Genomic DNA, 26,568 nt, shown 5'->3' with positions numbered 1-26,568 from the left:
GTAACAGGCCCAAAATGTGTCAGAGTCAATTATTCATTAGACCATTAGTGTTAGTTGCAGTCTGCCGGTGAGGAGAAATACGCAGATCCCTCTCCCTTCCTCACAGGCAATTTCCTCAGCATGGTACCGTAGCTGTTGTTATTGTAGTTATGACTCCAACTCAGACACTAATAAATCACAATGTACAACTTTCCATGTCCTGCTGCCAAATGAGGGTGTCAGACAGTGCTGGGAAATCCAGATCTAGGAAAACTGAAATTCACCTTCCAGATCCAATGAAGCAAAGATAGGACTGAGCAGCTGATTCAAAATACAGCTCACTGCACTCAGTCCTGACTTTCTGAACAACCATGTGACATGTTAACAGCAAAGAAAAGTTAGAGTTAATTGGGAAAGAGATTTAATTGTGTTCAACTTGATAGTCTTTTACAACTAACAACAGTTCTCTGAGGGCAGCCCAGACTGTCCTCATGCTGGGACTGTGGATGGACGCAGCCCTTGCGGTGGTAGATGCTGTCCCCAGCTGCCTGCCTCCAGCCTCTTGCCAGAGGTTAGACCCCACGAATACTCATACAGGTGTTTTTTAACCCATTTCAGAAAAAAAAAAAAAAAAAAAGAAAAAAAAAAAGAAAAGAAAAAGAAAAAAAAAAGAACTGTGTTAATATACAGCTTGTTTTTGATAGCCTGCCTTTGTTTGATATGGTGTACCTGAGGAAATGCTTAGGTGGGAGATAGAAAACCTCTGCAAGGTGCAGTGACAAAATCTGAGGATTGGCTACTGATCAGTGGCTTCTACTGGTACAGCTATTTGCAGAGTTCACACCTGGAATGTAAACAAAAGGTAGAAGACTATACTTACAAGAGCTTGTCATTCTGAATGCTATCACTGTAAAAATTTGTCACATTGTACCTGGGTATTTTTAAATACCAAAGTCCAGTTCACAGGCAGGCAACAGATGCTGTGATATGATCCTTCCCAGATGCAGAATTTCTGGAGGTTCCATGTCTACAAAATAAAAGCTACCCAGGAATATCCTATTTCATTTAATACTAGTCTTGGAAACTCGTCATCTGGTCAGTCCAGTATAAAGTGTAACCAGACAGCGCACATGTGTAGTCTCACAAGGAAGTGAACAGCTCTTTATATTAAAGGGAAAACAGCAGGCCAGGAACACTACCACAAACAAACAGAAAACCAGGTCACTCACTGGGATTTTCAGAAGTGATCTCTGAGATTATTCTGCCTGTTAATGCATCAGGCCTAAAATTACATTTTCACAGCTGTATTATAAGGACACTGCAGCAAGGTTATAGTGCCAGATTTATCCTGGCTGCCAGAGCAAGGGAAAGGCAAGACAGACATGATGACACAGGATTCTCACTGATCATCCAGTATATTTTACCTGCTACCAGTGAGCACTTGCACCTTCTTGCATATGTATTGTGCTCCAGAACTGCCTATTTCCTCCCAGTACTCCCATAAACACTGTTCTGCTTTTGAAAGTTAAAAGAAAGAAAACCTCTTATTTATTTATATAATCTTATTTTTTTTTCCTACTTTGTTCTAGGATATAGAATAATAGTATGTAAGACTTAGTGGGGATTTTCCACCATCTGCTATAGATAGCCTCTCAAGTGCAGAGCAAGAATCAAAGTGAGAAAATTAAATTTCCGTGTCATCAGGGGAGTGTGGGAGATGGTAAAGGAGGCAAAGCAGGTTAGAACCATGAGTCTGATGCCTGTGTAGCATAAAACAAACCATGTAAATACTGCTTCTTTTCTCCCAGCTAAGGTAGAAGAAATCACAAGGCTCTGATTTCTATCAGCAATATGGACTTTGAATGACTCCTACAGTCCGATAAAGTTTTGCAAGTTTAAGCAGTTTCTCACTTTGCTTTCTGCTCTCATGTTGGTAACTATTTATCTTCTTTAGATTACTGAGAGGCAATACTGACGTCCAAGTTTGGAGAATAAACACCTTTCTGGATCCATTCACTAATTTCCTGTTACTTAACGTTTCAGACCAGTGGAAGAAATTGAAAATATGAGCGGTAATGCAGACTTCAGCATTCTCAGTTACTGAGTGTGTAGGTAGGTAATTTACACGATTGCACAGCTTGTGTTAGAAGGTTTGGCGTGCCCGAACACCACTCGTTTCATCTGCTTTAGATTTCTGTGCCACCTGGACCAGGGGGCAGCCTCTTACAAATACCATGTGAGCTAGAGATCCATGTCCATGAAATGGCCTCTGGAGGCTTGTCAGAGAGCAGGGAGTGTGGTCCTTTTCAGCCTTTTGCCTATGAGTTGCACACCTCTACCAGAAACCATCCTCCATTTGGACACTGTAGGAAACACACACCTGCCTCATTTTTATTTTCTGAAAAGCTTCCAATGGCCTTGGCCAGGTTGGGGCTGGGATGTCCAGCAGGCAACGCGCCCCCCCAGCTCCCTGCTGCTGGCACGAAGCGCACAGCAACTGCCCCGAGCCCCACAGCGCCGCCCTCCGGCGCCATTAACCGCCCCAACGGCCCTAACGGCCGCACACCCCGCCCCGGCGGCGGCGGCGCATGCGCGGTGTGGCGGCGGAGGAGGGTCCGTTCCCTCCCATCCTCTCCCGTCCCCTCCCCTCCCGTGGCGGCGCCGGGATCCCTGCGGCGGCCCGTAGCGGCAGCGCGGGGGCAGGCAGGCAGGCCGGCCGCGAGATGGCGGCGCAGAAGATAAACGAGGCCCTGGAGCACATCGCCAAAGCGGAGAAATAGTGAGCGGGCGGCGGGGGCGGCGGGGTGCCGAGACGCCTGACGGCTCGGCTCGGCTCGGCTCGACCCGGCTCTTCTGGCTCGCGGGGGCACCGCGCCGCCTCCTGCCCGAGCCGGGCGCCGCGGAGCGCGTTGCTCGCCCCCCTGCCTCGGGGCTGCTGCCCGCTGGGCGGCTCGGCTCCTCTTCTTCAGCCCCGGGCCTCGGCCGAGGCGCCCAGGAGGTGTCTTGGGAGTTGTAGTTCTGCCGGACACTGTGCTCGGAGCGGAGGCCCAGGGGGAGAACTACGTCTCCCATGATGCCCCTGGCGCAGCGGCTGGGAGGCGGTGGTCTCGCGGAGCGACGTCACCTGGGGGGGGGGGAGGGTGGGTTGACATGGCGGCCGGGCACCCTTCTTCCCCCCCCAGGGGCTGGTTGTGGCGAATAAAACTGTTTCACCCCGCCTGCCTTCCTTGGCTTGGTTGTTTCCTGCCTGTTTCCTTTTAGATGGCCTCAAAGACCTGTGCTGACACGTAGCTTAAAGGACTTAACACCCTACGTGTGGCAGTCTTTTATTTGTGTTTTAACACTGAATATAGCCGTTTTGCTCAATCTCACAGGCTGCTGTACAGATGTAGTAGAGCTGACTGTTCCAAAGATACTATGACATTAGTAATAAATAAATAATGACAGGCAATCCCGAAATTGAGGATCGAAAGTCGTGTGATAGTGGAGAGACTGCCTCACAGTCCCCAAATCAAGGATCGAAAGTAGTGTGATAGCAGGGAGAGCACTTTGCAATAACAAATGTGTACCAGGTATTCTTTTCATAATACCTGATGAAAAATGCCTTTCAGTGGAGTTCATTTTAAGCATATCTTGGAAAGCATCGGACATAGAACACACTGAATTCATGAACTGTGTGCAGATTAAAGGCTCGTGTATGTTAGCTAAATGAAATTGAGATTTTTTGTGATAAAAATAATACAAAATGAAAGCTTGCTTTGGATTTGTGTGCTGCGGTAATCCAAGTAAGATTACAAAACCAATACATGGTCTATATACAATGTTTTTTCCATGTTGAGCATGTATTGCATCTGAAGTGTCAGTCTACAACAGATACTAAAATGAACTTTAAAGTTTGTTTTTTTTTTTTTTTTGTTAATAAGGAAATCATAATATTGAGGTCAGCATTGCCTGATGACTCGCCTCACTTTGCTGTGTACAGTTTTTCCTCACATGTGTATATGTGCAGCACCAATTAAGTGTCATGAGCTGTTGCAGACGTATTAATGACAAACCCGTGAGGCTTTGTGTTTGTGGTGGGAGGTAAATAATTTCATTTGTGTATGGAATGGCGAGTCTGACAGCTCTCTGGTTGACTTTTGTTGACTTTCTACTGCTGAGGAGCTGGGCTTGAGATGACTCTTTGGGGATCAATTTAGAAGCATGTTAGGGCAGGGCATGTAACTCAGGAGACCATTGCAATGCTTTATGCAATGCCAAACAATGTTGGCGTTTGTTTTTGCAGTTGTGATGCCACAGTGGTATTGGCACAAGGGTAGTCACTCCTTTTCAGAGGTTGTCTGAAGTTCTAAATATATATTAAATGCTGCAATGGTAAAATATAAAAATATTAGTAATTGTTAATAAGTCTTTCTTCTTGTATTTTAGTCTGAAAACTGGATTCTTAAAGTGGAAACCAGATTATGACAGTGCAGCTACCGAATATGGGAAGGCAGGTATGTGTGACTGTAAATATGGACACATACTTTCTAGTTTCAAAATACTTTTTAAGCTTAAACCCTGATAATATTTTACATATTTTCAGTACATTACTGTATAAGTAAAACTGTTTTGAAGACTAAAGTAAGAAGAAGGAAAAATAAATATTCCTAGTAGCACTGTAAAATAAATTTCAAATTGTACTTGGAGGTCTAGACCAATTGCAAAATACTTTTTTTCTTCTCAAGCTTACAGCTTCTACCTTGGATATTATTATGTATCACAAAAATAAAGCTTTCCTCCTTCCACTTGTCCACCCCCATCCTTCTTGACCTTCCCCAACAACAAATATTCCAGCTGTTCTTAAATCTTTGCTTTTTCATCATCTTTTGAAGTATGTCTTGACTAAGACTGTCTCAGTAAGGTAGTGACATTGACGGTTTTTTTTAGATACAGTAAGATCTCTTTCCTCCTTCTTTTCTGCAGCAAATGTCAAACCAAACGTAAAATTCTTACTAGCTGATTTTTTTTCTTAAACCATTTTTTTTCTCTTTCTGAAAGTAGGCATTTCTACTTACTCATTTAAGCCTGAATTAAAATTTAAAAAAAAAAAAAGGAAGAGCAATTAAAGCTCTTACAAACTGAAATTTACTTGAAGTCCTGCTTCAATATCCTATCTATCTAATGGAGATACAAATACATGATTGTGCCCTGAAGTGGTTGTGTTGAGGAAGTTGTTACTGGTTTGTTTTGTTGATGATACGCTTCTATCACTGCCCTACTGACTTTGTATAATCTGTACTGATTAAACCTATATATATATATATGCATTTCTATGGTTTTACAATTAAAATGCAGAGTGAGCGAGTTGCTAAATCTGTCTGACCGGATGATGTATAACACAGGGTACAGTGATGTTATGCAAGTGTTGTTGACAATAAATGTTTTCAATGATAACTAAGTGACTAATGAAGTAAGGAGGACTGTCATGGGATTTTTTTTATTATTTTTTTACAATTTAACAAGCCCCCCAATTTATCTAAAGAGTGTTTATATCTTTAGGTGGTTAAATACTTGAGCAGAAGTGATTAAATAAAAAGGTAAAAGGCAAACTGTAAATGAGAACTTTATTTAATTTCTTGCAGCTGTTGCTTTTAAGAATGCCAAGCAGTTTGACCAGGCAAGGGAAGCCTGTTTGCGAGAAGCTGAAGCACATGAAAACAATAAAGCGTATCCTTTCATTGTTTTTCTTTTTTCCAAGAAGCTGACTGTTTGCTACTTAGAATGGGGTAACGGGTGTTGGTAGAAAATGTTTTTAATATATTTGTTCATTTTGTCAATTTAAGAAGGTTCTCTTCTGGAAGACTGTAAGTGGGAAAACTAAAAAACTCTTTTGTTTAGAAAATCTATTTTGTTTCAATTACTATCTGGCATGATAAGGTGCCGACCAGTGCCTGAGATGCCTAGGTACTACTTCAGAAATTAATATATAAGTATTTTTAAATTCCTACAAACAGATAGTAGGAATTAAATTGAACTGACATTATTACAATGCTCATGGTAGTATTTAGTAACCAGGAACATGTTTTTAAATAAATAAGATTTTTATAACTTTACATGTGTAATTATACTTTAGTATGTTGCATTTATGTTGCCCTTAGATGCATTTATTTTTGATACCTTGCCTACAAACTTAACAGGTTTTATTTGTGTTTATGGGAGACCTTGCTTTGAAACTAGCAGTTGTATAAGATTTCGTACACAATTTTTCTTCATTATAATTTTATGGATTTTGTCCTTGACTTTGACAATGTTACTTCCAGACTTTTCCATGCTGCCAAGTAAGTACAGGTGCACCAACTAATCTGAAACAAGTTTTCTGATTTACGGTACAAGCATTTTGATTTCACTGTAGTAAATAGCATGGTTCAAGTTATTTCACCATTTCAAAATCAGTTTAATGAAAGCACAGGCTAGGAAGGTCTGAAAGCCTGCAATGGCTATCTGAAGAAATAAGGATTTTCACAATCCACAGTAGCTTTTGATATCAAGTACTTTTTCTTACATTAAATTTTTTATAAGCTAGAAATTCTGCACTGTTGAGCTTACAATGAAATTTAATTAAAGAATGCTTCAAAGCAAGCAGGTAATGACAATTCAAATATTACTTGTGGGACAGATCATGAGAATAGATTTTTATTGGGGAGATCAGGAGGTGTGGTTGAAATACTTTATTTGTGGAAGATAATCTTGCACATGTATTGTCTCATTACATAACTTAAAATACTTGAAACATCTTCAAATTATTAAACATTAACAGTGAAGTGGTAGCTGATGCAGGTTGACGTTTGCTGCATACTTACAGCTTGCTGGAATACACCATATCTAACCAAATTGTAAATTTTTCTCTGCAGAGCTTATGAACAAGCTGGCATGATGCTAAAGGTACTTTCGTTTACTAGTTCTTATTAAAAAGTTCTCTTTTATAGTGAGTAGACAGTTTTATCTCACCCAGCCATTTTAAAGATATATGCAAGCAAATTGCATGTTACAGTGCTGTTCTTCTGTTGACTTACAGTCCCCACCAATACCCTCAAGTAGTTTAGGGAACCTGCATTTTTACTTGGAAACAGTTTTTTGGTTTCCTTTTGTAGAAAGAAAGGCGAGGGCCTCACGTCAAAGAGTGAATGAAGACTGGTGCTTCTGCTCTAAACTACCAGAAATTCTTGCCTTAAATGGGGAAGCAACTAATTGCTTCTTAGATGAGCAGTAGATTGAAGTAAGAGAAATAAAAGCTCATATTCTAGCGCTGTTACAGCTTCTTTACAGTTGACCAAATACTAATTTTATCAATGATATCGGTAAAAGGACAATCCTGAAAAGAGGGGTGGTAGAATCAGGTTATCTCACGGGGACCAGATCATGTGGATCTCTTTATTTTTGAAAGTAAAATGGAAGTGTCTGGTAGAATTTGGAAGCTGTAGAATGAGAAGGCAGTCTTGTTTTGCCTATTTGTTCCATTAGTACTTGTATTTTGGGGCAGTGGAATAGTGTTTTTGCTTGAAATATTTTATTTGTGAAAGAAAAAGGTTTCTACTTACTTGATATGGGTAATATATATGTCGTGTAATCCTTAAATGCATGTTTTCTAAATATATTAGTTTAGTTATCCATTATCTCAGCCATACTGCATGCATATGGTCTTTCAGTGAGTTTTGGGTGACACCTCCAAACTTCATGCAACAGGTTATAGTAAGCCTTGTAATCATGAGTATTCACTGCTGTAATCTGATTGCTTATGAGAATCCTGCTTGTGACCTTTTGTATGAGTGTGTATTAGTGAGTCAGTAGTTTTGTAGATTACTGGGTGATATCATTTGGGCATCACTAAATCAGTGCATATTAAGTTTGGTGCTTAGAAGTGAATTTAGAGTTTGTATTCAACCTTCAAGAATGTAAAAACAAATTAGAATCGTAGTCTGATGCTCAAATCCGATCTGATGGAAAGGTCAGTATTTGTGTGGACTGCAGCTTAGATGCTCTCTAGCTGCTTGTTGAATCAGATTTTAAAGAGGGAAAGATTAAATTCAAAGATGGAGAGTGAGAAAATTTAATTTGGATTGAAATCTGTAGAGGGAGTGAACTTGTTGGTCTGACTCTATATGGCTGAGAAGCCTGCCTGCTATATCCCCCTCTCTGTGGTTATTCAGTGAATTTATTGAATTCTGCTAAACTTGTTCTTCAAACTTACGTGGCAGTGCAGAAGGTGCATTTCTGTATTCCTGTGTGTTCCGGTACTTTTTTTTTTTTTTTATAAAGTGAAACCTCTAAATATATATTGTGTTACAGTTTGTTTTGCATTGTTTCATTTGCTTCATAAGCACAGCTCTTAACGGCAGTCTCCCTCTGACTGTTTCTTTGCAGGAGATGCAGAGACTCCCTGAAGCTGTTCAGCTAATTGAGAAAGCCAGTATGATGTACCTGGAGAATGGGACACCAGATACAGCAGCTATTGCACTGGAACGGGCTGGAAAGTAAGCTTGCGGTCTTGGTAGATAGAATACCTGTGGGGCACGGGTATCTCTTTGGTTGCCTCCCTGTCTTTTTGATGCTTTCATCTGAAGAGAAATTACTTATGTTTGTCACAGGTTAATAGAAAATGTGAGCCCAGAGAAGGCTGTACAACTCTATCAGCAAGCAGCATCAGTGTTTGAAGTAAGCTTTACTTTCTTTATTTTCACCAGCAAAGAACTTTCCAGTCCCAGAAAGTAAACTGACTTGGATGAATTGCTGTTTAGGATCATCTGTAAAGCTAAGAAAATGCCGAAGGGTGGCCTCTAAATTATTTTTCCCTCCTTTCACATCAGTGGCTGAGTAATGAAGCCGAAGGGTTTTTGTGCTGTAGAGAAGGAGATTATAAAAGTGAGGGGTCAGTTCTTTTCTCAGGTTGGGACTTGACGAAATCTGAGCCCTTTCATTTTCTGCCTCTTGTTGGTCAGTCCAGAGCATAGGGAATATAGCTTCTGTTGAGTCCTGGAATCTAAAGCAGTTTGAAATCCTTGAAGGCACAGAATGAAGAATTTGCTTAAAGCTCCACCCATCCCATAAGCCTTTTCATTACTGTCTTTGGCATATTTCTCTATAGGTGATTGTCGTATGTATGTCTGCAACTCTGTGTTGATGTTGCTTTGCTCTCTAGATACACACAGGAGCTGGCTGTGGGACTTGGTTACACCAGTACTCTTTGTGTTCCACTTGAGTTTGCGAACTGCTGTTATAGCAGAATAATTGTTTTTGGTTACAGACAACATACTTAGTTTAAGGTCTGTTAGTCTTAATCCTACACAAATGGAATATGAACATATGAGTTTTCTTTGGTCTTTTCTAGAATGAAGAACGTTTACGGCAAGCATTAGAAATGTTAGGGAAGGCTTCAAGACTTCTAGTCCGAGGACGCAGGTATAGCTTTATAACTATTTCTTCTTAAATGTAGTTGAATCTTTAACATGAATTTATTTGTTTTGGCTTGGTTTTTATTGTTGTTGTTGCTGGGTTTATATATACCATTACTTATGCTTCTTCTTTGAGATGCACTTCAAACTTAAACGCAGTTTCTGTGGGATGTAAGACTACCATGTTCATCCAGGAGTCATGTGTTCTGGGATAGGAGAATGTGAGCTGTAAGGCTTTGTTTTCTTTGTGTTTATTGAGCAGCTATAAAGGACCTACGTCAGTTTTCACTAGTTGCTAAACTGCTGGAAATTTTTTCTTCCAGCACTAATTTGTAGAAAGTATTTGGAAATCTTTTACCACTATCTAATACAAAACAGGGAAATTAAGTTATCAAACTGAGGAAAGAAATCTGTTGGCAGTGGTCTGACTGTGGACTTCTGAGAAGTGTGTCTTGGTTTCTCAATTGCAACTTATTTTAAGTGCTTATTACTGGCACCAGACTTGACCTGCAGTTCAGCTTAGACTTGCTTCACTGAAACATACAGTTTCTTTGTCTGCATCTGTGTTTCTGGCTACTTTCAAGAAGCTTTATTTTGTTGTTTAATTGTGGTCAGAAAAATAAATTTATAAAGCAGTGTCAAAATCTTTCTGTGAAAGAGCAAGTAAACGTAGCTGCAGAACATCTGAAACATAGTTGCTCTTCTCCTTTATAGTTAATGTACTATCATTCATTTGTAGAAGCTTAATATAGTAGTTAAATGGAGTATTCAAACTGGAAACCAGCTACTATGTTTTTTTCATTGTTTGTTGACATCAGATAGACTGATTGCTTACAGTAACTTCATGACATATAGAAATCTGTTAGAGGAAATTATGAGGCATTCATCTTGTATGATGTTGTGAAAAGTGAGGTTTTGTCTGAATACCAGGGGTGTTCTTGGCCTGCATGTATATGAAAGGTATTGTTGACTGTATATATTTTTATATATATATATATATGTTTACATACTCTTAATAAGATCTACTGCTGATTTTAGTTTTGTTGCTTTTTATTGAGGAAAGCTTTGCGTGTGCATTAGTTAAACAGCTCAAAATGAGCCTTGGGTTTATTATGCTTGTTTGCTGGTATTGATACTCATAACTGAATGGTGGGTTTGTTTGTTTGTTTGTTTTAGATTAGATGAGGCTGCATTGTCTCTTCAAAAGGAAAAAAGTATTTATAAGGAAATTGAAAATTATCCAACATGCTATAAGGTAAAAGTCTAAGTTACAATTTCTGGTAGTGTATTTCAAGTTTTTCTGGGGAACTAATGTAAGCTAATTGCTGAGTTCTGTCTGACAATATGTACCTCTTGACAGATATATCTTTCTTGTTAAATAATTAGAATGTGTGGTCGTTCATGCTTCCCCAGCCTCTGTATTTTTCACTACTGTAATGTTGAAGATAAGATGCTATTATCTGTGGGAGCTATCAAAAACACTGAACTATAGTGATTTATGAACAGGCCTTCAAATTGATATGGACAAGCCCAATTTTCTGTTTTAGAAGCTGAATTAATTGATTTTGAAACAGGAAGGGAGAGAAAGAGAATCATGGACATATTCTTACTGTATTTTTAATAGGATTGTCTTCTGGTCTGTGTTTAGCTTGATGTTATTCCTTCAGTATTCTTAGTAGAAATATTTAGTTTTGGTTCTAAATAAGAATTTGTGATAGTTTGTTTTGGGTTTGTAGTTGGCATGACCTGTATGACAAACCACAAAAAGAAAAACATTATCCAGTTCTGTGCAACAGTTCATTATAACATTAGAGGAGATAACCGATTTCATACCAGCTGATGATCTGGCTTACTACTTCATGACGTTTTTGTTCCAGTATATTAGAATCATTGAAGACTCTTAACAGTCTTTTCACACTAAATATTAGCAGTCCATTATCCTTCTCATATTTTACTGCTTTTTTCTAAAGAATAATCAGTTTCTTTTTTTTTTTGTTTAGAAAACTATTGCTCAAGTCTTAGTTCATCTTCACAGAAATGATTATGTTGCTGCAGAAAGATGTGTGAGGGAAAGCTATAGGTAAGTCTGCTTCATATTTTGTAATCTTAAGCTGAATGTTTCATTAATGGTGATTTATTCTTATGAAAGAGCAAGGGAAACGCTGTCTGTCAATAAGTTTTAAACCTGCAAGTCTATTGACTTACAGTACAACAGCATTCTCTGTTAGATAGCCACCTATCAGGAATATGTTTTTGCTCTTAACAGATTCAGCAGTAGTTACCATTGTGATACTTGTTGGTGAATATACAATAAAAAGTTAGTCATAAATAAATACTTATGTACAACAGGTGAAATGAGATTAAAATTAGATGTTTTTTTTTTAATTTTTCCTTGTTAAAAGCTGAGCAGAATACTGTTACGACTGGAATTCTTGCCTTACTGATAGCCTTTGGCATGTCTCGTTTTCAAACAAAACAGAGATGGTTGCCTATTTGTAAATAAATGTTCAAGATTAAAAGTGGGGATTTCTGGATGTCCCTAACTGATTTTTTTTTTTTCAGAATCTTTTTGCCATGTCATGTGTTGAGGCACTTAAAAAAGTTGAAATTGTAACTTTTCATTTTGTTAGTTTGAGGATGGAAATGTTGAATGCAGTCTCAAAATGCTCAGTAGCAGCATCCATGTACAATCAATAAAACTGTCTGGTATGGTGATTAGATTGAGGGAAAGATTCATCTAAAGGTTTTTGTTGAAGAAAGTTTTGTAGCATGTGAGTTACTATGTTTCTGGTTGTCCTGATACAGAATATCTTGCTCTTGTCATATATTATTAGAAGAAGAAAAGCAAGATTTCTCCTTTTCACAGTTTTTTAATAGTTGATTGAACTGAAAGACAAATTAGAGAGCAGGAACTAGTCCAGTTCCACAATGAAATGGAGCAAGTATTCTTTATATGCCCAGGAGAAAATTTTGATGTCAAAATCTGGATTAGTATTTTACCGTAGACCTCGGAGGCTTTCTTGCAGCTCTCCATGTCAGCTTTTATCTGGACTTCAGTAACAAAATACTGAAACGATGTGTTTTTACTTAACTGTATGTTTTAAGTGAAATGACGTGAACATATATGTAAGTTGAATAGTTACTCTATGTTTAGAAATAAGCTGTTAAGATCCATCTTTAAACATCTTGGTCATATTTTCTATGTCTTCAATTTGTATGTTATGTAGAAACTCATTACAATTTTTTTTCTGTATTTAAAATGGAAGAAGGGTTTATTGACTAGTCAGGAAAAATCAAAAAATTCTAATCTATTTTTGACTTGGCTGTGATTGCGGTCTAATTCTCAGCAAACTAACACTGCTGAAAGTTGAAGTTTATGGATATGATCCATGTACCTGGAGATATCAGCGTTAGACAGTTTGATGGAGTAAGTAGTCCATCAGATTCTCATCAGCTGCCTGCTCTTCTGCTTATTAATTAGCAGCATTTAAAGATAGGATAGCTGAGCATCAAGTAGATTGCTGAAATGTCCTAAATGAACTCTTAATTTCCTGCAGTATACCAGGATTTAATGGAAGTGAAGACTGTGCAGCACTAGAGCAGCTTTTAGAAGGGTATGACCAGCAAGATCAGGATCAAGTTTCAGAAGTCTGTAACTTGCCACTCTTCAAATATATGGACAATGATGTAAGTGGGTAGTTCTTATGATTTTTTTTAATAATCATTTTTGTTTGTTCAGTTTGAGGGAGATTTTCCTCTAATAGAGGAAAATAAGGAAAGTAGGGTCCATACATTTATTGCGACTTGCTCTTTCATCCTGCCTTGTGCCTGCAAAATTTTTTTTCTTTTTTTGACTTTGCTGCCTGCCCCTGTAAAGTCCCACACTGTTGTTCTGTGCTGATGGTGGGAAGGCTTAGATGAAAGAGCAATTTGTTATCAATATGCTGAGTCTGTTTAAAGAGTTGTCCAAAATACAGTTCCCTTTTGCTTCATTAGTTATGGGGCCAGTACACTTTGTTGCTAGTGGTTTATCTCAGAAATACCATGTTGCTGCCTGCATAAACATTACAGAATGAGTGTGATGTCTAGAGGATGTTGGATGCTTTTTTTCGGCACTTATTCTCTAGCAAATCGCTAATTTGTGAAAGATATATTTTTTTTTCATTTTAAGAAAGTAGTCCATATTGTGTTTTTTTCTTTGAAATTATAATTTGTAGGCAGAAGGTATAAGGATAGGAAAGCCATAACATGCCGAACTTTGTAACAGTATCGACTAAAATTACTCTATTACCATGCTGAATAGTAGAAACCAAGGTACTGATTATACTGAAAAATGCTTGCGAGACTTAAATGAGCTATAACTAGATAATGTGTGCAGAGGTGCACACTGAAAATGTTTGTGGTGTTTTTTTTTTTTTTTCCTCCTGAAAAGCTTGAACAGCTGAAGCTGTAGAATCCAAGGCCAGCTAGGATGGGGCTTTGAGCAACCTTGTGTAGCGGAAGGTGTCCCTGCCCATGGCCTATGGCAGGGAGGTTGGAACTAGATGATCTTAAGGTCCCTTCCAACCCAAACCATTCTATGATAATTATGTAATCATTTGGCAAAATTATTGTATAATACACAGTATTGATACAGATCTTGTTTCTCATTTCTCAATGCATTGGAGATGGAAAAATGAACCAACATTACACTTATTCTAAGTTGTATAAAGCGTAGTCTGAAAGCAGCATCAGTCTGTTTTCTGTACCGAATGTGACTTCTTCGTTAATTGTGAACTTCAATCAGTTCTGTGCGGTGTAATTCAACAAGACTATTTTGTGGTAGTAAAGAAAGTAAACTTATCTTTTTCTTATCAGTATGCCAAGCTTGGTCTTACCTTGGTGGTCCCAGGAGGTGGGATCAAGAAGAAATCTCCAAACACTGCACAAGACAAAACAAGAGGACCAGCCACGGTGGGCTCTCATGCCGATGAGGAAGAGGATGAATATTCTGGTGGACTTTGCTAGCTGCAGATATATGTTGTCTTAAATATCTAACTTGTTTGTGATGTTGAGCATATCCAAAGGTACCAGATTTACCAGAGCTTCATTGCAATTGTGATATGGGAATGCTAATATTAGCTTGGCAGCTTTTGGGTACAAAAAAAAAGGCGAAAGAGCATGATTGTACCTTTCATCTTGAAACACCTTTGGATTTCATTTTTTACCTGGTAGGAGCTTCTTCAGGGTACTGCCTGCCGTTTATGGGAAAAAATTCGAGAGAAGTTTTTACTAAAAGCACAGTTTAAAAAGAAACCAAAACTCTGAAGAGAAGCACTGGGGTTAGGGAGAGTGGCACAAAATTCCAAATGCTGGATTTCAATACCTGACACTTTTTTGTCCCCAATAATATGTTTGTGATTGTTTTCTGAGTTAAATGTAAGGTTGTTGAATGAACATCATCTGGATGTTCATCTCCTGTTTAACGTTATTTAAGGAAGACCGTGGCACAGAGGGATTTTCCACTAGTATAATCACTAGGGGGAACATTCAGTTTATTTTAACGTTTTTACCTCACTGTGGAATATTACTTTAGTATCTTATTCTTTGCAAGGAGTATCCATGTGGTTGTAGAAAACACTAAGACAGCTACTGTGGAGGAGTTTTGCAAGGTTATGGGCGCAGATATGCACATCTTTCATCTTATATTGACCTGAAGTCTTTCGAAATAAGTGAGTGCATAGTGTTTGTAACGCACACCTTGGGGAATGGAAGGAGTGGACAACCTTTCTAGCACTGTTTCTGAACATAATGAAAAACAAAAATGAAGGTAAATTTTAATGTGTGTTAAATATAAAGCTCAGGAGACAGTATTTAGCAAAATTTAGGTGGAATGTTTCAGTGGTATGATTGAGCTTAGGAGTGTTTCAGATGTTCACTTCCTAATCAATACTCTAGTTTGCAAAGACGTTTCATTCTTTCATATTTTCAAAGCATAGAACAGCTACCTTTTACAAGTGGCATTTTTCAAACTAGCTCAAACCCAAAATAACCAAATTTTAAAGCATCTTCTCCACTTCTATTTGATTACAACTTGTCATGTCTTTCACAAGCTTCTTTAGTGTCTAAATTAATTTGACCATTGTATGCTTAAAAGTTGACAACCCCAGAAGACGGATCTGTGGTCCGTTTTTTCAGGAGAACCTAATCAAGGTCTGCACTAAGGTGATGTCCAAAGTTCAATAAACAGTAGACCAAAAGCATAGTGTTAAGTGTCAGTACAGTTTCTGCCACATGAAGGAACTGGATGGCTTCAAAAATACTAAGTGTGTCAGATGTAACTGTGATGAAGGTAGACTTTGAGGGCTAATATTCACTTTGCTTGGGTTGGATAGCATTGAGTAGCATAGCAATGGGTGCACAAGCTACACCATGATTGTAGGCAGAACTGCTGTAAAAGTCACGTTATTCAATTTAATGGATGTTCAGAAAAAGCTTTTTCTTGGTATTATGTTTGGTACTAGCTTGGATTTCAAAGCTGTTTGAGAGCTTTTTAAAGCTGTTTAAACCTGTTGTTCTGTAGTGTCTGATAGATGATTTCCCTCTGTTATTAAGGATGTATATAAAAGTTTTTGTACTTCTAAAAAATAGCCTAAATGAAATTTTAGGAAGTGAGTTGCTTTTCTCTCAGAATGATTACTAATATACACGAAAGATGTTTTTTTGAAGACTTTCCTATAACTCTTCTTTCTTCACCACTGAGGAAACTGAAGTGAAGCGTTCCACCTTCTGCCTTCTGGATTTGTTCATGAAGGTCACCATGCACTTTTTTATGGGGAGTTTTTATTACTTTTTTTTTAAAGCACATTTAGAAGCACTGGGAACACTAAGTGATTTTCCCTGCTTTTCCCTGCTGCTTCCATTTCTGAAATTACTTTTGGTGAATGGTACCAAGGAGTTTACTACTTTGTGTGTGCAAACAGTAACATGTATCTGAGAAGACAAGCAAGCAGGTCTGTCTGCAGGAAAGAACTTGATGAAATTTATACATCAGAATGCTTTTCGTGTTAGAAAAGAATAGGCAAGATTGTGTCTTACCCACTCCCTCAGTTTTTTTTTTTTCTTTTTAGCTTGTGCTAAGTACGGAAAACCTGGGACAAAAGTAACTTATACTAAATGTGTTAAGCTGCCATTGAATTTAAAGGGGTTTCTCTGAATCTTAGGAACAGAATCTTAATCTTTGATTGCAATGTTGCTGCAAAGACCAAATCTGCAGAAATGGAAGTGTCTGAAAATAAGATGGTCTATTTTATATAACTTATTCTCCTATTTTAGGCAATGAAAGTGTGATAGGAATATTATCTGCCTTTTAGTAAATGTTTAACTATAAAAGATGCTGTCTGTATGTTATGTATAAGTGTTTGTTTCTATCTTTCAAAGCAATTTGCACACTTCTGTAAATATCATTTAAGTGATTTAAAGTGAAAAATACACCATTTTCAGCAAGGAAGTTTCCAAAACTAATGGTGGCTGTAAGAAAAATAAAATAAAATTTGCATGAAGACTGAGCAATGATCAGTGTAATGTATATGAAATTAGATGATTTCTAAATTATCTGTAATTTATGGCTGAGTATGCCCAAGTGCAGTGTGAAATCTGTGCTTTATTTGTTCCTTTCCCAAATCTGTAATGTATTAGATTATGAAGTGTGTTTGTAACAGCTCTACAGATGCTGCCTCTGAGAAGAGGCTGTGTTTCACCAACATGAAAAATAAAACTTGAAACTAACATATTTGTGCTAGCTTTCCCTGTTGTTGATCAGGTCCTGTTTAGCATTGCCATTTGAGAATGAATGTTTTTTTTTGTAATCTCAAACAGATTTCATGTGACCATTTGTCTGTGATTCTTGTTGCCAGGCATTGCGGGTATATTATGCGATCAAGGACCTAAGTCTAGGAACTTCCTGGCTCAGTTTTGGGCATTGCAAGTCAGTGGTGTCCAGTCTTTGCAGCTTGTTCATTGGGCATTTCCTTACAGTCCATTTAATTTTATCCTGTGTTTTTTGTTTTTCTAACTGACCTTTCGGTACCTCTCTGCTGGCTTTCATTGTCAAGGAAGTGACATTTATTAGGCAATTCTGTCCAGTCAGAATAAAAAGTATGTATATGTTTTGCCTCTGTGCTGATATGTAGCATCTTGGTTGATGTCACTTCACTTCCTAATGGCTTGTATTTAGAAAACAACATTGTTATACTGGGCAATTGTCAGACTGGAATTTGTCATCTTTTAACAAAGAGAAAGAGGGAAATAATTCTCCAAGTTCTTAGTCTTTAATTTTAGCTAGGCATAATAATGGTTTAGCAAAATGATTGTCTTTCTAGTGATGGGGGAGGACATGGAGATCGTTAAATCTTCAGAGATAAAGCGCTTGTCTCCACATTTGGGCTGCTTAAATATATAGCAAACTCTTGAAGTCTTCTGGAAGAATACACCAACATGCTCCAAGATTTACCTGAATATGCCGAAATCCAGAAAGGATTGGGAATATTGATGGGAGCAGCACAGACACGAAAAAAGTCCCTGAGTCAAACTGCTCAAGTATTGATACTGACTGTAACCGAGGTCTCGTGTGTGCCTCTGGACTCTGCTAGAGGCTGAAAGAGGTGCCTGGACCAAAATGAAAGGGTCAATTAAATGTGGAGGATATTCTGGCCATAAGAACTTGAACGTTAATTTCCAGCAAATACAACTGTTTTGGAATGGTTTAGGAAGAACACATACAAGTGACATAATGGCTACTTAAGTCATAGATTTTTGCTGGTTTAAAACCAAGACCTGGAAGTGGTGTGGTAAATGGGAAAGTCAGTTTTGGAATGATTCATTCTTTACCTGTGTCATTTTACTTGTATGTTAAAGTATCACTGATGGGTGTTTAAGCAATTCTATAGATAAGTGGAGTTTTTTTCTTCCAAAGTGTAGTTTGTAATTCTGGTACAGAAAGCTTTTTTTTTTTTTTTTTGAGGGGGGGGGGGGGGGGAACACAGACTGGGGAGGGGAGAGAAGTTTAAAAAAAAACATGGAGTGCTACTTGTATTTGAATGGAAACGGATTCTGTTAAAATACGTAAAAATACATTTCTGTATGTGCTGAATGTATACAGAAATAGAGTGGGGGCGTTTGAGGTATTATCAATGTGTGTTAAAACTGCTGTGTTCATTAGAGTTTCTTAATCACATCATATGGGTCACATTTTCAAAGCAGTTTTGGTTCATAAGAATGCAAGCTTGGCATTCTTCAGTTGGATCCAGTGGGGAGTTTAAAACACAATCAAGTGTGTTGGAGTTTACCATTACATTGATGAGAGCTGGGCTTTGCAAATAGCATTGTTTTTTCAGGAACATGGAGATGCCTACCTGAGGGTGGTCGCACACTGGAACAGGCTCCCCAGGGACGTAGTCACGACACCAAGCCTGTCAGGGTTTAAGAAACGTTCGGACTGTGCTCTTAGTCATATGGTCATAATTTTTGGGTAGCCCTGTGTGGTGCCAGGAGTTGGACTCGATGATCCTTGTGGGTCTCTTCCAACTCGGGATGTTCTGTGTTTCTATGCATTTGAGTACCTGAAGAACTCTGTGTCCTTCCACACTAAAGAAAACCACAATGAATCTGTTTCATTTGATTTGCCTTTTTTTTTTTTTCCCCTTTATATCTGCTGTTAGTACCTTTTTAAGGTAAATCCTGGGCAACTACTACTGGCTTTCACAGAATTAGAAATAACTTGGTACTCAAACCAGGACGTAAATTGTTGACGTACTTCCTTGCTGTAAAATTAATTCAAAGAGTTGCGATTAGGTTGACAATGAAGACCTTGTTGGTATTGCACATAAATGCTATTTAGATGCCTTAAATATATTTAGTTTGCAACTGTAATTTTAATAGTTGCTTTAAAGTGTGTAATTAAAAATATATATATATATCAGTGTATGTTTGTACAGAGAACAAAGCTAACTTTGGCAAGTGACTTTTTTCTAGCTTTTTAAAACTTTCTAGGTAGGTGCTTTTTCTGTAACTAATTGTATGACAAATGCTGTTCTTTTTCTTTTTTTTTTTTTCCTTCTTATTTTAAAGCAAATCTGACACTGCTTTTAAACAAGAGAAGAAAATACTCAAAGCTGTCAGTTAACAAAATGTCTTGGAGGCATTGCACTATAGGTCGGCTAAAACATGGTTTGAGTTTCAGTTGTCAAAATGCGATTCTCACCTCTTAGAAGACCACATTTGCAAATTTTTTTTTTCTTTGAATGCCTGAATTGTTCCTAAGGAATAAAAGGGTGGTGTCCAATAGTCTCACATGCTGCTGTTCTTCATCTGTATCTTATTTATGTGTCTAGTTGGACTTTATTTAAAGCATTCTGCTTATTGAAAACAACATTTCTTTTGGTCTGCATTTGGCAACAGAAACAAAGCTGTGTTTGGTTATCACAGAGGTCTTGAAGTTTGGTAAAAAGACTGAGCAATTAAGCAGAGGTTAATGGCTCCATTATACTACTTTGGCAAATTCAGTGCCTTGTTGGGTCTTCTTTAGAATGGTCTTTTTTTTTTTCTTTTTTCTATTTACTATAGTAGCAATGTATTTAGATTAGTGTCAATGAAGTCTGTGCATCTTAGTCTGCATTAGTGTTTGAGCTATTGTTAGCTCTGTGCAGGAAATAAATAGTGGAGGGAAAGAGAGACAGTTCCTATCAGTGGTGTGTCAGTTAACGTTAGCTACATCGGAGTACTCATAAATAATCCATGTAAGCTGGATGCTTGAGTGTCTGTGACAAAAAAAGAAAAAATATTCTGTGTAGGTAAACTACAATGGGGTTTTTGAAAAATGGGAATTTGTTGATGGGATTCCTTTGCAACAGCAGTTATTGCAAAGTGGCAGACCCTGAAATCTGGAAGAGTAAGTGACCATTAGCACTGTAGCGAGTGGGTAAGGCGTATATTTTTCACAAATCTGACTGTTGTGGTATGTTCTTGTGAAGAATGGGTAGTACTGCATCGATGCAATGTGAAGACGTGTTTCTTGTACAACTGAACAAAGAAGGTAGCACGTTGCTACCAGAACTGTGGGGTTAAACTGAAAATTGTATGGGAAAATGTCTTCCCGAGCCCTTTCTAATATGGAATGACAACAAAGCACGGATCTTCACACAGTTTAACGATGTGGGCTCTGTAACCCTTAGGAGACTTCATCATTACTGACAAATCACCTTTTCTACTGCATTTAAGTTAAAGCTGCTGGAATACTTGAAGGCTGAAAAATCTCTGGCACTGAAGTTCTCCAGTGTGATGTGAATCATCCCTTGGGTGCTGTGAATAAGGAGCTGTAAAGATAGTAAGAACTAACCCTTTCTTGGGGAGAGGGGAAAAAAATCAAAACAAAACAAAAAAACCATGAAAACCACAAAAAAACACCTTTTTTAATCATTGAATTTTATAGCGAGTAGAAAAGTTTCCTGAAGGTAGGAAATAAAAGAAGGAAACATGCTCTGACCCCCTCAAAAAAAGCCAACTAGTGCCGGTAACAAAATTGGAGCAAGTAGATAATACTTCCCAGAGCAGAAGGGAACCACATAGGATCTGCGGTTATTTTAGTTATGTTGGAGTCTGAGTAGGAATATCAAGCTGTAAGCTAATGGTCTTCAGAGGCCAGCATCCCCAGGCGTTGGGCTCATTTTTCCTGTCTCTGTCACCCAGTACCTGTCAGAGACCCCCCTAAAAGCAGCCAGGTCTTTGTTTCAGAGGTCTTGATTTGCAGTGGTGCTGTGGTGTGGCTGCCAGCTTGGGACGGCAGTGAGAAGCAGGTGTAAGTCTGCACAGACATTGGAAGAAAAAATGGCTGTTGGTGGCTCATCTGCTGAGACTAATGAGGATAGCAGTAATGAGCAAAGCTGGGCTCTCATACACACGCTGCTGGGATACTGATGGGTGCAGTGTGGTGTTGCAACCCGTTGGGGATACTCACAGAAACGTTTGGATACTGGGGTGAAAAAAGTAGATCCTAGCATCTGCAAAGTATAAATAGGTTACCATGACTTCCCTTGCGTTTTTTGGATATGTATTTATGCACTTGTATTTTGCTTTATTGCTAAAGTAGGCATAACCCGGAATGGGTTAATTTTACCCAAAACGTTGTTACTTTATTAGCGCTAGATGGTGCTGCAGAGTAGGCAAAGTTTTCTTTTGCAGCTAGAAATCGTCTAGGATAGCTTTAACATTAAAATACTCTCGGGTGGAGTATTGATTTGGTTACAAACCACCGCCACACACTGCTGCTTCTCATCACTTGCAACGCCTGCCTGGACGTCTGAGGCTGCACAGTTGGTGCCACGCTTCTCAGCCCTCAGGCTGGGGGTAAAAATCCTTCATGATAGCATGGCTGTGTTTGTTGCTGATGTACACGGGACAAGCACCACGTACAGCCTTGCTCTGGTGCTGCTTTTGCCTCCTTGAAGCTTAGATAAATGCATTTATTTTTACCTGTGATTTATCCCACGATAAACGGGCCCTTCAAGAGGTTCAAATCGCAGGTGGATGTGCCCTTTCTCTCCCTTTCTCTGAGCACAGCTCTGAGAAATCAGGTCACGGAGAGCAGGTGGGAGAAGAGTACATAAAACAGGAGCCACTGTGTGTTATGACTTGTTAATGGAGATTTTAAGCTCTCCTTGCAGCTGCAAATTTATACAAAGTGCGGGACAGCAAGCAACAAGTTGGGGTGAGACAAGCTGAACGCAAATGGGCAAAGTGAAGGAAGTCGGTCATAATGCAGCAGCACATGGGCTGACAGGAGAGAGGGATCCTGCTGTAATCTGCCAAGAGGACTAAGTTTCAAAAAAATGCCACTTTCTGATTTATTTGCAGGGGTGGGGAGGAAGGGATAGGACTGGTGTGGCTGCTCCGTTCACCCTGGGAAGAAGTTCTGCTGCCATGTGTGGTGTGAGGCACATGGAAACAGACACATTCTGGGATTTGTGTCCCTTTCCTGTCACTCACTGACTGCAATTCAGGAATTAAAGGTAAAAACCTTATAGATGGAGACAGGGATGTTTTTATTTTATTTTATTTTATTTTGTATGTGCAGCTGACAGCTTTCTAGCCAGTGCTTTCTCTGCTGCACTGCTCAACAACTGTCCTGCAGTAATTGTGTTAGTAATAATATAGCAGAGAATTCATGAAGTGTAAAGACCTATGGTACCCCGTGTGTCTTACTGGTGCCAAATGTTTTATATAACTGACCACCAGCCAGTAATTTTCTGGCACCCGTCTTGTGTAAATGTATGAGTTTCCAAGCTGAATAGCTGGAGGAAGAATGAGGAGCCGCTCAGCTGTGCTGGAGCCCTGAGCACAGGCTGGTGTGTAAGGAGCGAGTAGTTAGAAATGGGTAAGGCAGCTGTGTAGCAACGAGTCCAAGCAAGGTATTTTCAAGCTTTGATAACAGACATGCAGAAATACTGGTATAGTTAAAACTTCACCTTTAAGTGTGATATTCTTCTGGTACTTCAGCAGTCATAATGTTTATCCCTTCAAACTTACCAGATCTTGCGTCTTGTGGGAATTCCTGAGAACTGCTTGTCTTTGAAACACCAGCGGAGAGTTCCCCACTTTGAAATACTTCAGACTATTCCTGATGTAAGACACGAGTTTGGTGACAAGCCCTGCTATTAAAGAAACCTGGAAAGGAAAAGAAAGCACCTTTTTTTTCTGTTGATTCAGACAGAAGTGTTGTATGTAGAAGGCTTAGATCTCCTTAGACCTTAACATTCTCCAATATAGCCGTTAGGGTTTCTTTTCCCTCTCTGATCACGCATGTTAGGATGCGATCTGAAATTCAGATACAGAAAAACAGCTATCTGTTATTCTGCAGCAAGTAGGAAGCAAAAAAGTTCTCGTGGTTGAGATAGTGGCAGGAGGCAACTCAAGAAAGAGTGTGTGCACGTGGCTGCGCATGCTGGTCACTTGTTCGTGTTTGGGTATGTTAACATAGAACTACCTGTGATCCTTTGAGGGATAGGCTGCCAAATGGCTCCATGTTTGTGTGATTTTGCCACCCATTTTTGCCTGGAGATGCTGTGATGATGTTGGACCAGGTGCGAATGCCTCATGTTTAGTGCAGCCAAACAAAACCTGCTATTAATGATGTGCAGCCAAGCTAGTAAATGTATACGCATGTTATCTACATATCTCCACCTCTGTTTATGGCATGATATTTTTTTATATTAGATGATCATGGATATCTAACAGGAAACTAACATTTTTGAAGTAGTGTTTACTCACAAGACTGGAGACCGAAGTGCAGTAGTGATACAACTTGATGCTTCATAAGTTGGGGTTAATTACTTCAACCCTGTCAAAAAGTTATTTCTGCTTCCAGGATAAATTTGTATATTACTTCCGCATGAGAGAGGTGCGGAGAACCATCTGTGATCATTCTACTGAACTTAAAACAGCTAGTTTGTTGTAAATTGGAGAGGAAAGAAGAATTCAGAATATATATATATGTGTGTGTATATATATATATATATATTCAGGGCATTTCAGGACTAGTTTAAAAACAAATGAAAAATAACTAAAGGAACTTAGATTTGTGAAGAAGGCACACTGTTTGCATGATTCTTTTTCCTTCTTTTTTGCACCCTTTTTCCACGTCCTCAATTATAATACGTTGCTCACAGCTTTTTGTATTACCTTTTTGGACGTCCAATAAAGCAGAATATTATAGTTTCTTAACTGGTTCATCAACCATCAGGAGAAAATCCTGTGCCTATTGAGTTTTCCTTATAGCAGATTACATCATGAATAATTCTGACTACTGTATGTAGTCTTGTATTGCTATAACAAAAATACTATTTGCTTTTACACACAGCTATTGCAGTTACTACAACTCTGATCTTTATGTTCTGATAATCATCTGATAATCTGATAATCTCTGATAGAAGAATGGGAAATGTTAATTAATAGATTCAATCTGACTGAAGCATAGAAAGAGACAAGGAGGCAGTGTGTGATCCGGAAAGGAGTGGACACGGAAAGAAGACACCAAGAAGGTTTCCATCCCAGTGCTAAGAGTACTCTCTCTCTTATGATTTCCTGACCGTAAGTATGAAGAAAAGCAAAGGAACAACTGGAGCCATAATGTGCAGTTTGACAAATAAGAGAGTTGCTGGAGGGAACCATAATGTGAATTGCACATTTGATGTCTTGGGTAAATCATGTAAGTTGCAGTTTTTGTTAGAAATTTAAAGGCATTTTGAGTGTCACTGACAATTCTGCTGCAACGCATTAGGGAAAAGTACTTCTTCATGGTGTCCCTTCAGTTACTGTCAAATTTATCCTACTTTGATCTGATATGTTTCTTCATACAGCATGAAGTGGATTATCCAGATGTACAGCAAACCAATGGAGAATGTAATAGTGGATGATTCTGTATGCTGTCTGCTTGTTGTTTCCCTTCTCCATTCTACAGGTGCATGCATTTTGCCTTTGTTGCAGCAGCAGGAGTATTGTTTGAAGCCTCTGATGTTTTCCATTTTTTTCAGTTACCTTGAGGGGAAACTAAGCCATTGCTTTGGTGGGATATTCCAGTAAAACTTCACCCTTTTGAGTATTTTTTTCTTGTTTTTTTGGCTTAGTTTATGCTCATTGGAGAAAAACAAGTAATAAAATGAATACACTGTTATAGAGCTGGAGCTGACAGAAGGCTACTGGTCTCTGTCAGCCCTCCAGGATGTGCTGCATTCTGGTGACAACCAGACTGGCATTTTGTTACTGTTTTTGTTTTTTGTCCTTGACAAAATACAAATAGTGGGTGAATGAGATATATAATCATTAGATTTAGACCACGTCCATCTTGGGAGCTGTGGTAGATTAAATGAAGGTTTGAACTTAAAATATACAAACTGCTCTGCAGTAACTTTCCACTCTGAGGCAGACTTTTAAGGGCTATCATATCTCATTGAACTCTTTTTCTCTGACTGAGGAATTCATAATCCTTTGAATTAACTGTGATATGGTTCACTAACATAGCACGTGCCATAAGTATAGCATTTTGAGACGGCTGGGTTAAATGTGAATTAATTGCTTAAAATATGAATGTTACATTTTTTGCTAGTCTTCTAAGTTATTTCAGTGTAGTTATTTGTGCCATTGGCTTTCTTCCCAATTTTCCTAAACATCATGTCTAAGTAGTATTTAAAGATGATGATGTTCCTGATGTCTAAGTAAATTGTTGAAAATCCCTGGCAGCCGCTTACTCCTCAGATGAAGATTTCAGTTACTCGAAGGCAACTGGGGTGTACTTTTTTTTGTTCAGCCCATCAGTTTCTAAATTGCATTCACTCCTATGCTTCATTTTGTTTTAGGGATGCCACATCACATATCAGCTCTTTGAGCCAGTGCGATACTTCATGTCTCTCAAAGCCTTCCAAACTTTCTTGGATGAACCACTGGCAGCCTGTGGGCCTTTGGCAAACTCTCAACCAGGCTGTGATCAAGTTCTTCCCAGCAGAAGCCTAGGATGATACATATTTGATTATGATCTTATTTCTGCTCATTGAGCTCTTTCGTACAAAGGTTTGGTGGCAGGAAGGAGAGGTTGGCTGAAGGGTCTGGAAGCTGCACGTCCCAACTGTGCTGAGGTTAGAAGTATCAAAGGCTGGGACTTTTTTTCACTGTCAGGAGTGGATGAAATTCTGTGGTAGTGTGTGTACAGATCTGCCCACACCCATGACTGCACATATCTCAAAAAATCACTTTCAAAAAAGGACAGAGAATAGCTAATATAAGGAAAACTGCAATTTTGTATTTTATCAACGATGCAATTTTTGCATTTTGTAATTATGGACATGCCTATAGCCAAATTAATGTTGAGATCACAGAGCTGGGAGCAAATCCTGAAGTCTGGTTCTGGATCTCGGTCAGGAATTGAATGTCCCTGGGGTTCAAAGTGGGAGATAAGTTGGAATCTGCAGTTCTCCAAGTGCATGTCAAGTTGAAGGAGTAAACTGTCTCTCTCTCCCCCGCTTCATGTATTTGCCTATAGACATTATGCAGCTGATCCTCAGCTGTGTGCAAGGTGCGCTGCCTCGAGGCAGCCAACTGTACCCACAGGCCAAAATTCCTGCAGTGAAGGATT

At 38.8% G+C, this 26,568-nt stretch overlaps 1 protein-coding gene across 1 annotated transcript; it reads left to right on the top strand.

The window, feature by feature from the left end:
- The first annotated feature begins 2,555 nt into the window (after positions 1–2,555).
- NAPG (NSF attachment protein gamma) lies at positions 2,556–17,177 on the top strand. The gene is made up of 12 exons (XM_013179455.3): positions 2,556–2,758; positions 4,408–4,475; positions 5,604–5,688; positions 6,282–6,299; positions 6,873–6,903; positions 8,383–8,492; positions 8,607–8,673; positions 9,347–9,417; positions 10,587–10,665; positions 11,411–11,490; positions 12,968–13,097; positions 14,268–17,177. The coding sequence occupies exons 1-12, from the start codon at positions 2,568–2,570 to the stop codon at positions 14,415–14,417; spliced, it is 1,080 nt and encodes a 359-aa protein (XP_013034909.3). The 5' UTR covers positions 2,556–2,567; the 3' UTR covers positions 14,418–17,177.
- Positions 17,178–26,568: the final 9,391 nt, after the last annotated feature.

Source organism: Anser cygnoides, chromosome 2 (assembly GCF_040182565.1).
Source record: "Anser cygnoides isolate HZ-2024a breed goose chromosome 2, Taihu_goose_T2T_genome, whole genome shotgun sequence".
Taxonomy (NCBI): Eukaryota; Metazoa; Chordata; class Aves; order Anseriformes; family Anatidae; genus Anser; species Anser cygnoides.
This window is presented reverse-complemented; position numbering and strand designations above follow the sequence as displayed.

What these genes read in the sequence shown, in the direction of transcription:
- NAPG (XM_013179455.3), top strand. Translation starts at nt 2,568, where the DNA reads ATGCGCGGTGTGGCGGCGGAGGAGGGTCCGTTCCCTCCCATCCTCTCC. An exon ending in AAGCTGGCATGATGCTAAAG is followed by an intron (nt 6,904 to 8,382) that starts GTACTTTCGTTT and finishes GTTTCTTTGCAG; the next exon opens with GAGATGCAGAGACTCCCTGA. An exon ending in TGTGTGAGGGAAAGCTATAG is followed by an intron (nt 11,491 to 12,967) that starts GTAAGTCTGCTT and finishes AATTTCCTGCAG; the next exon opens with TATACCAGGATTTAATGGAA.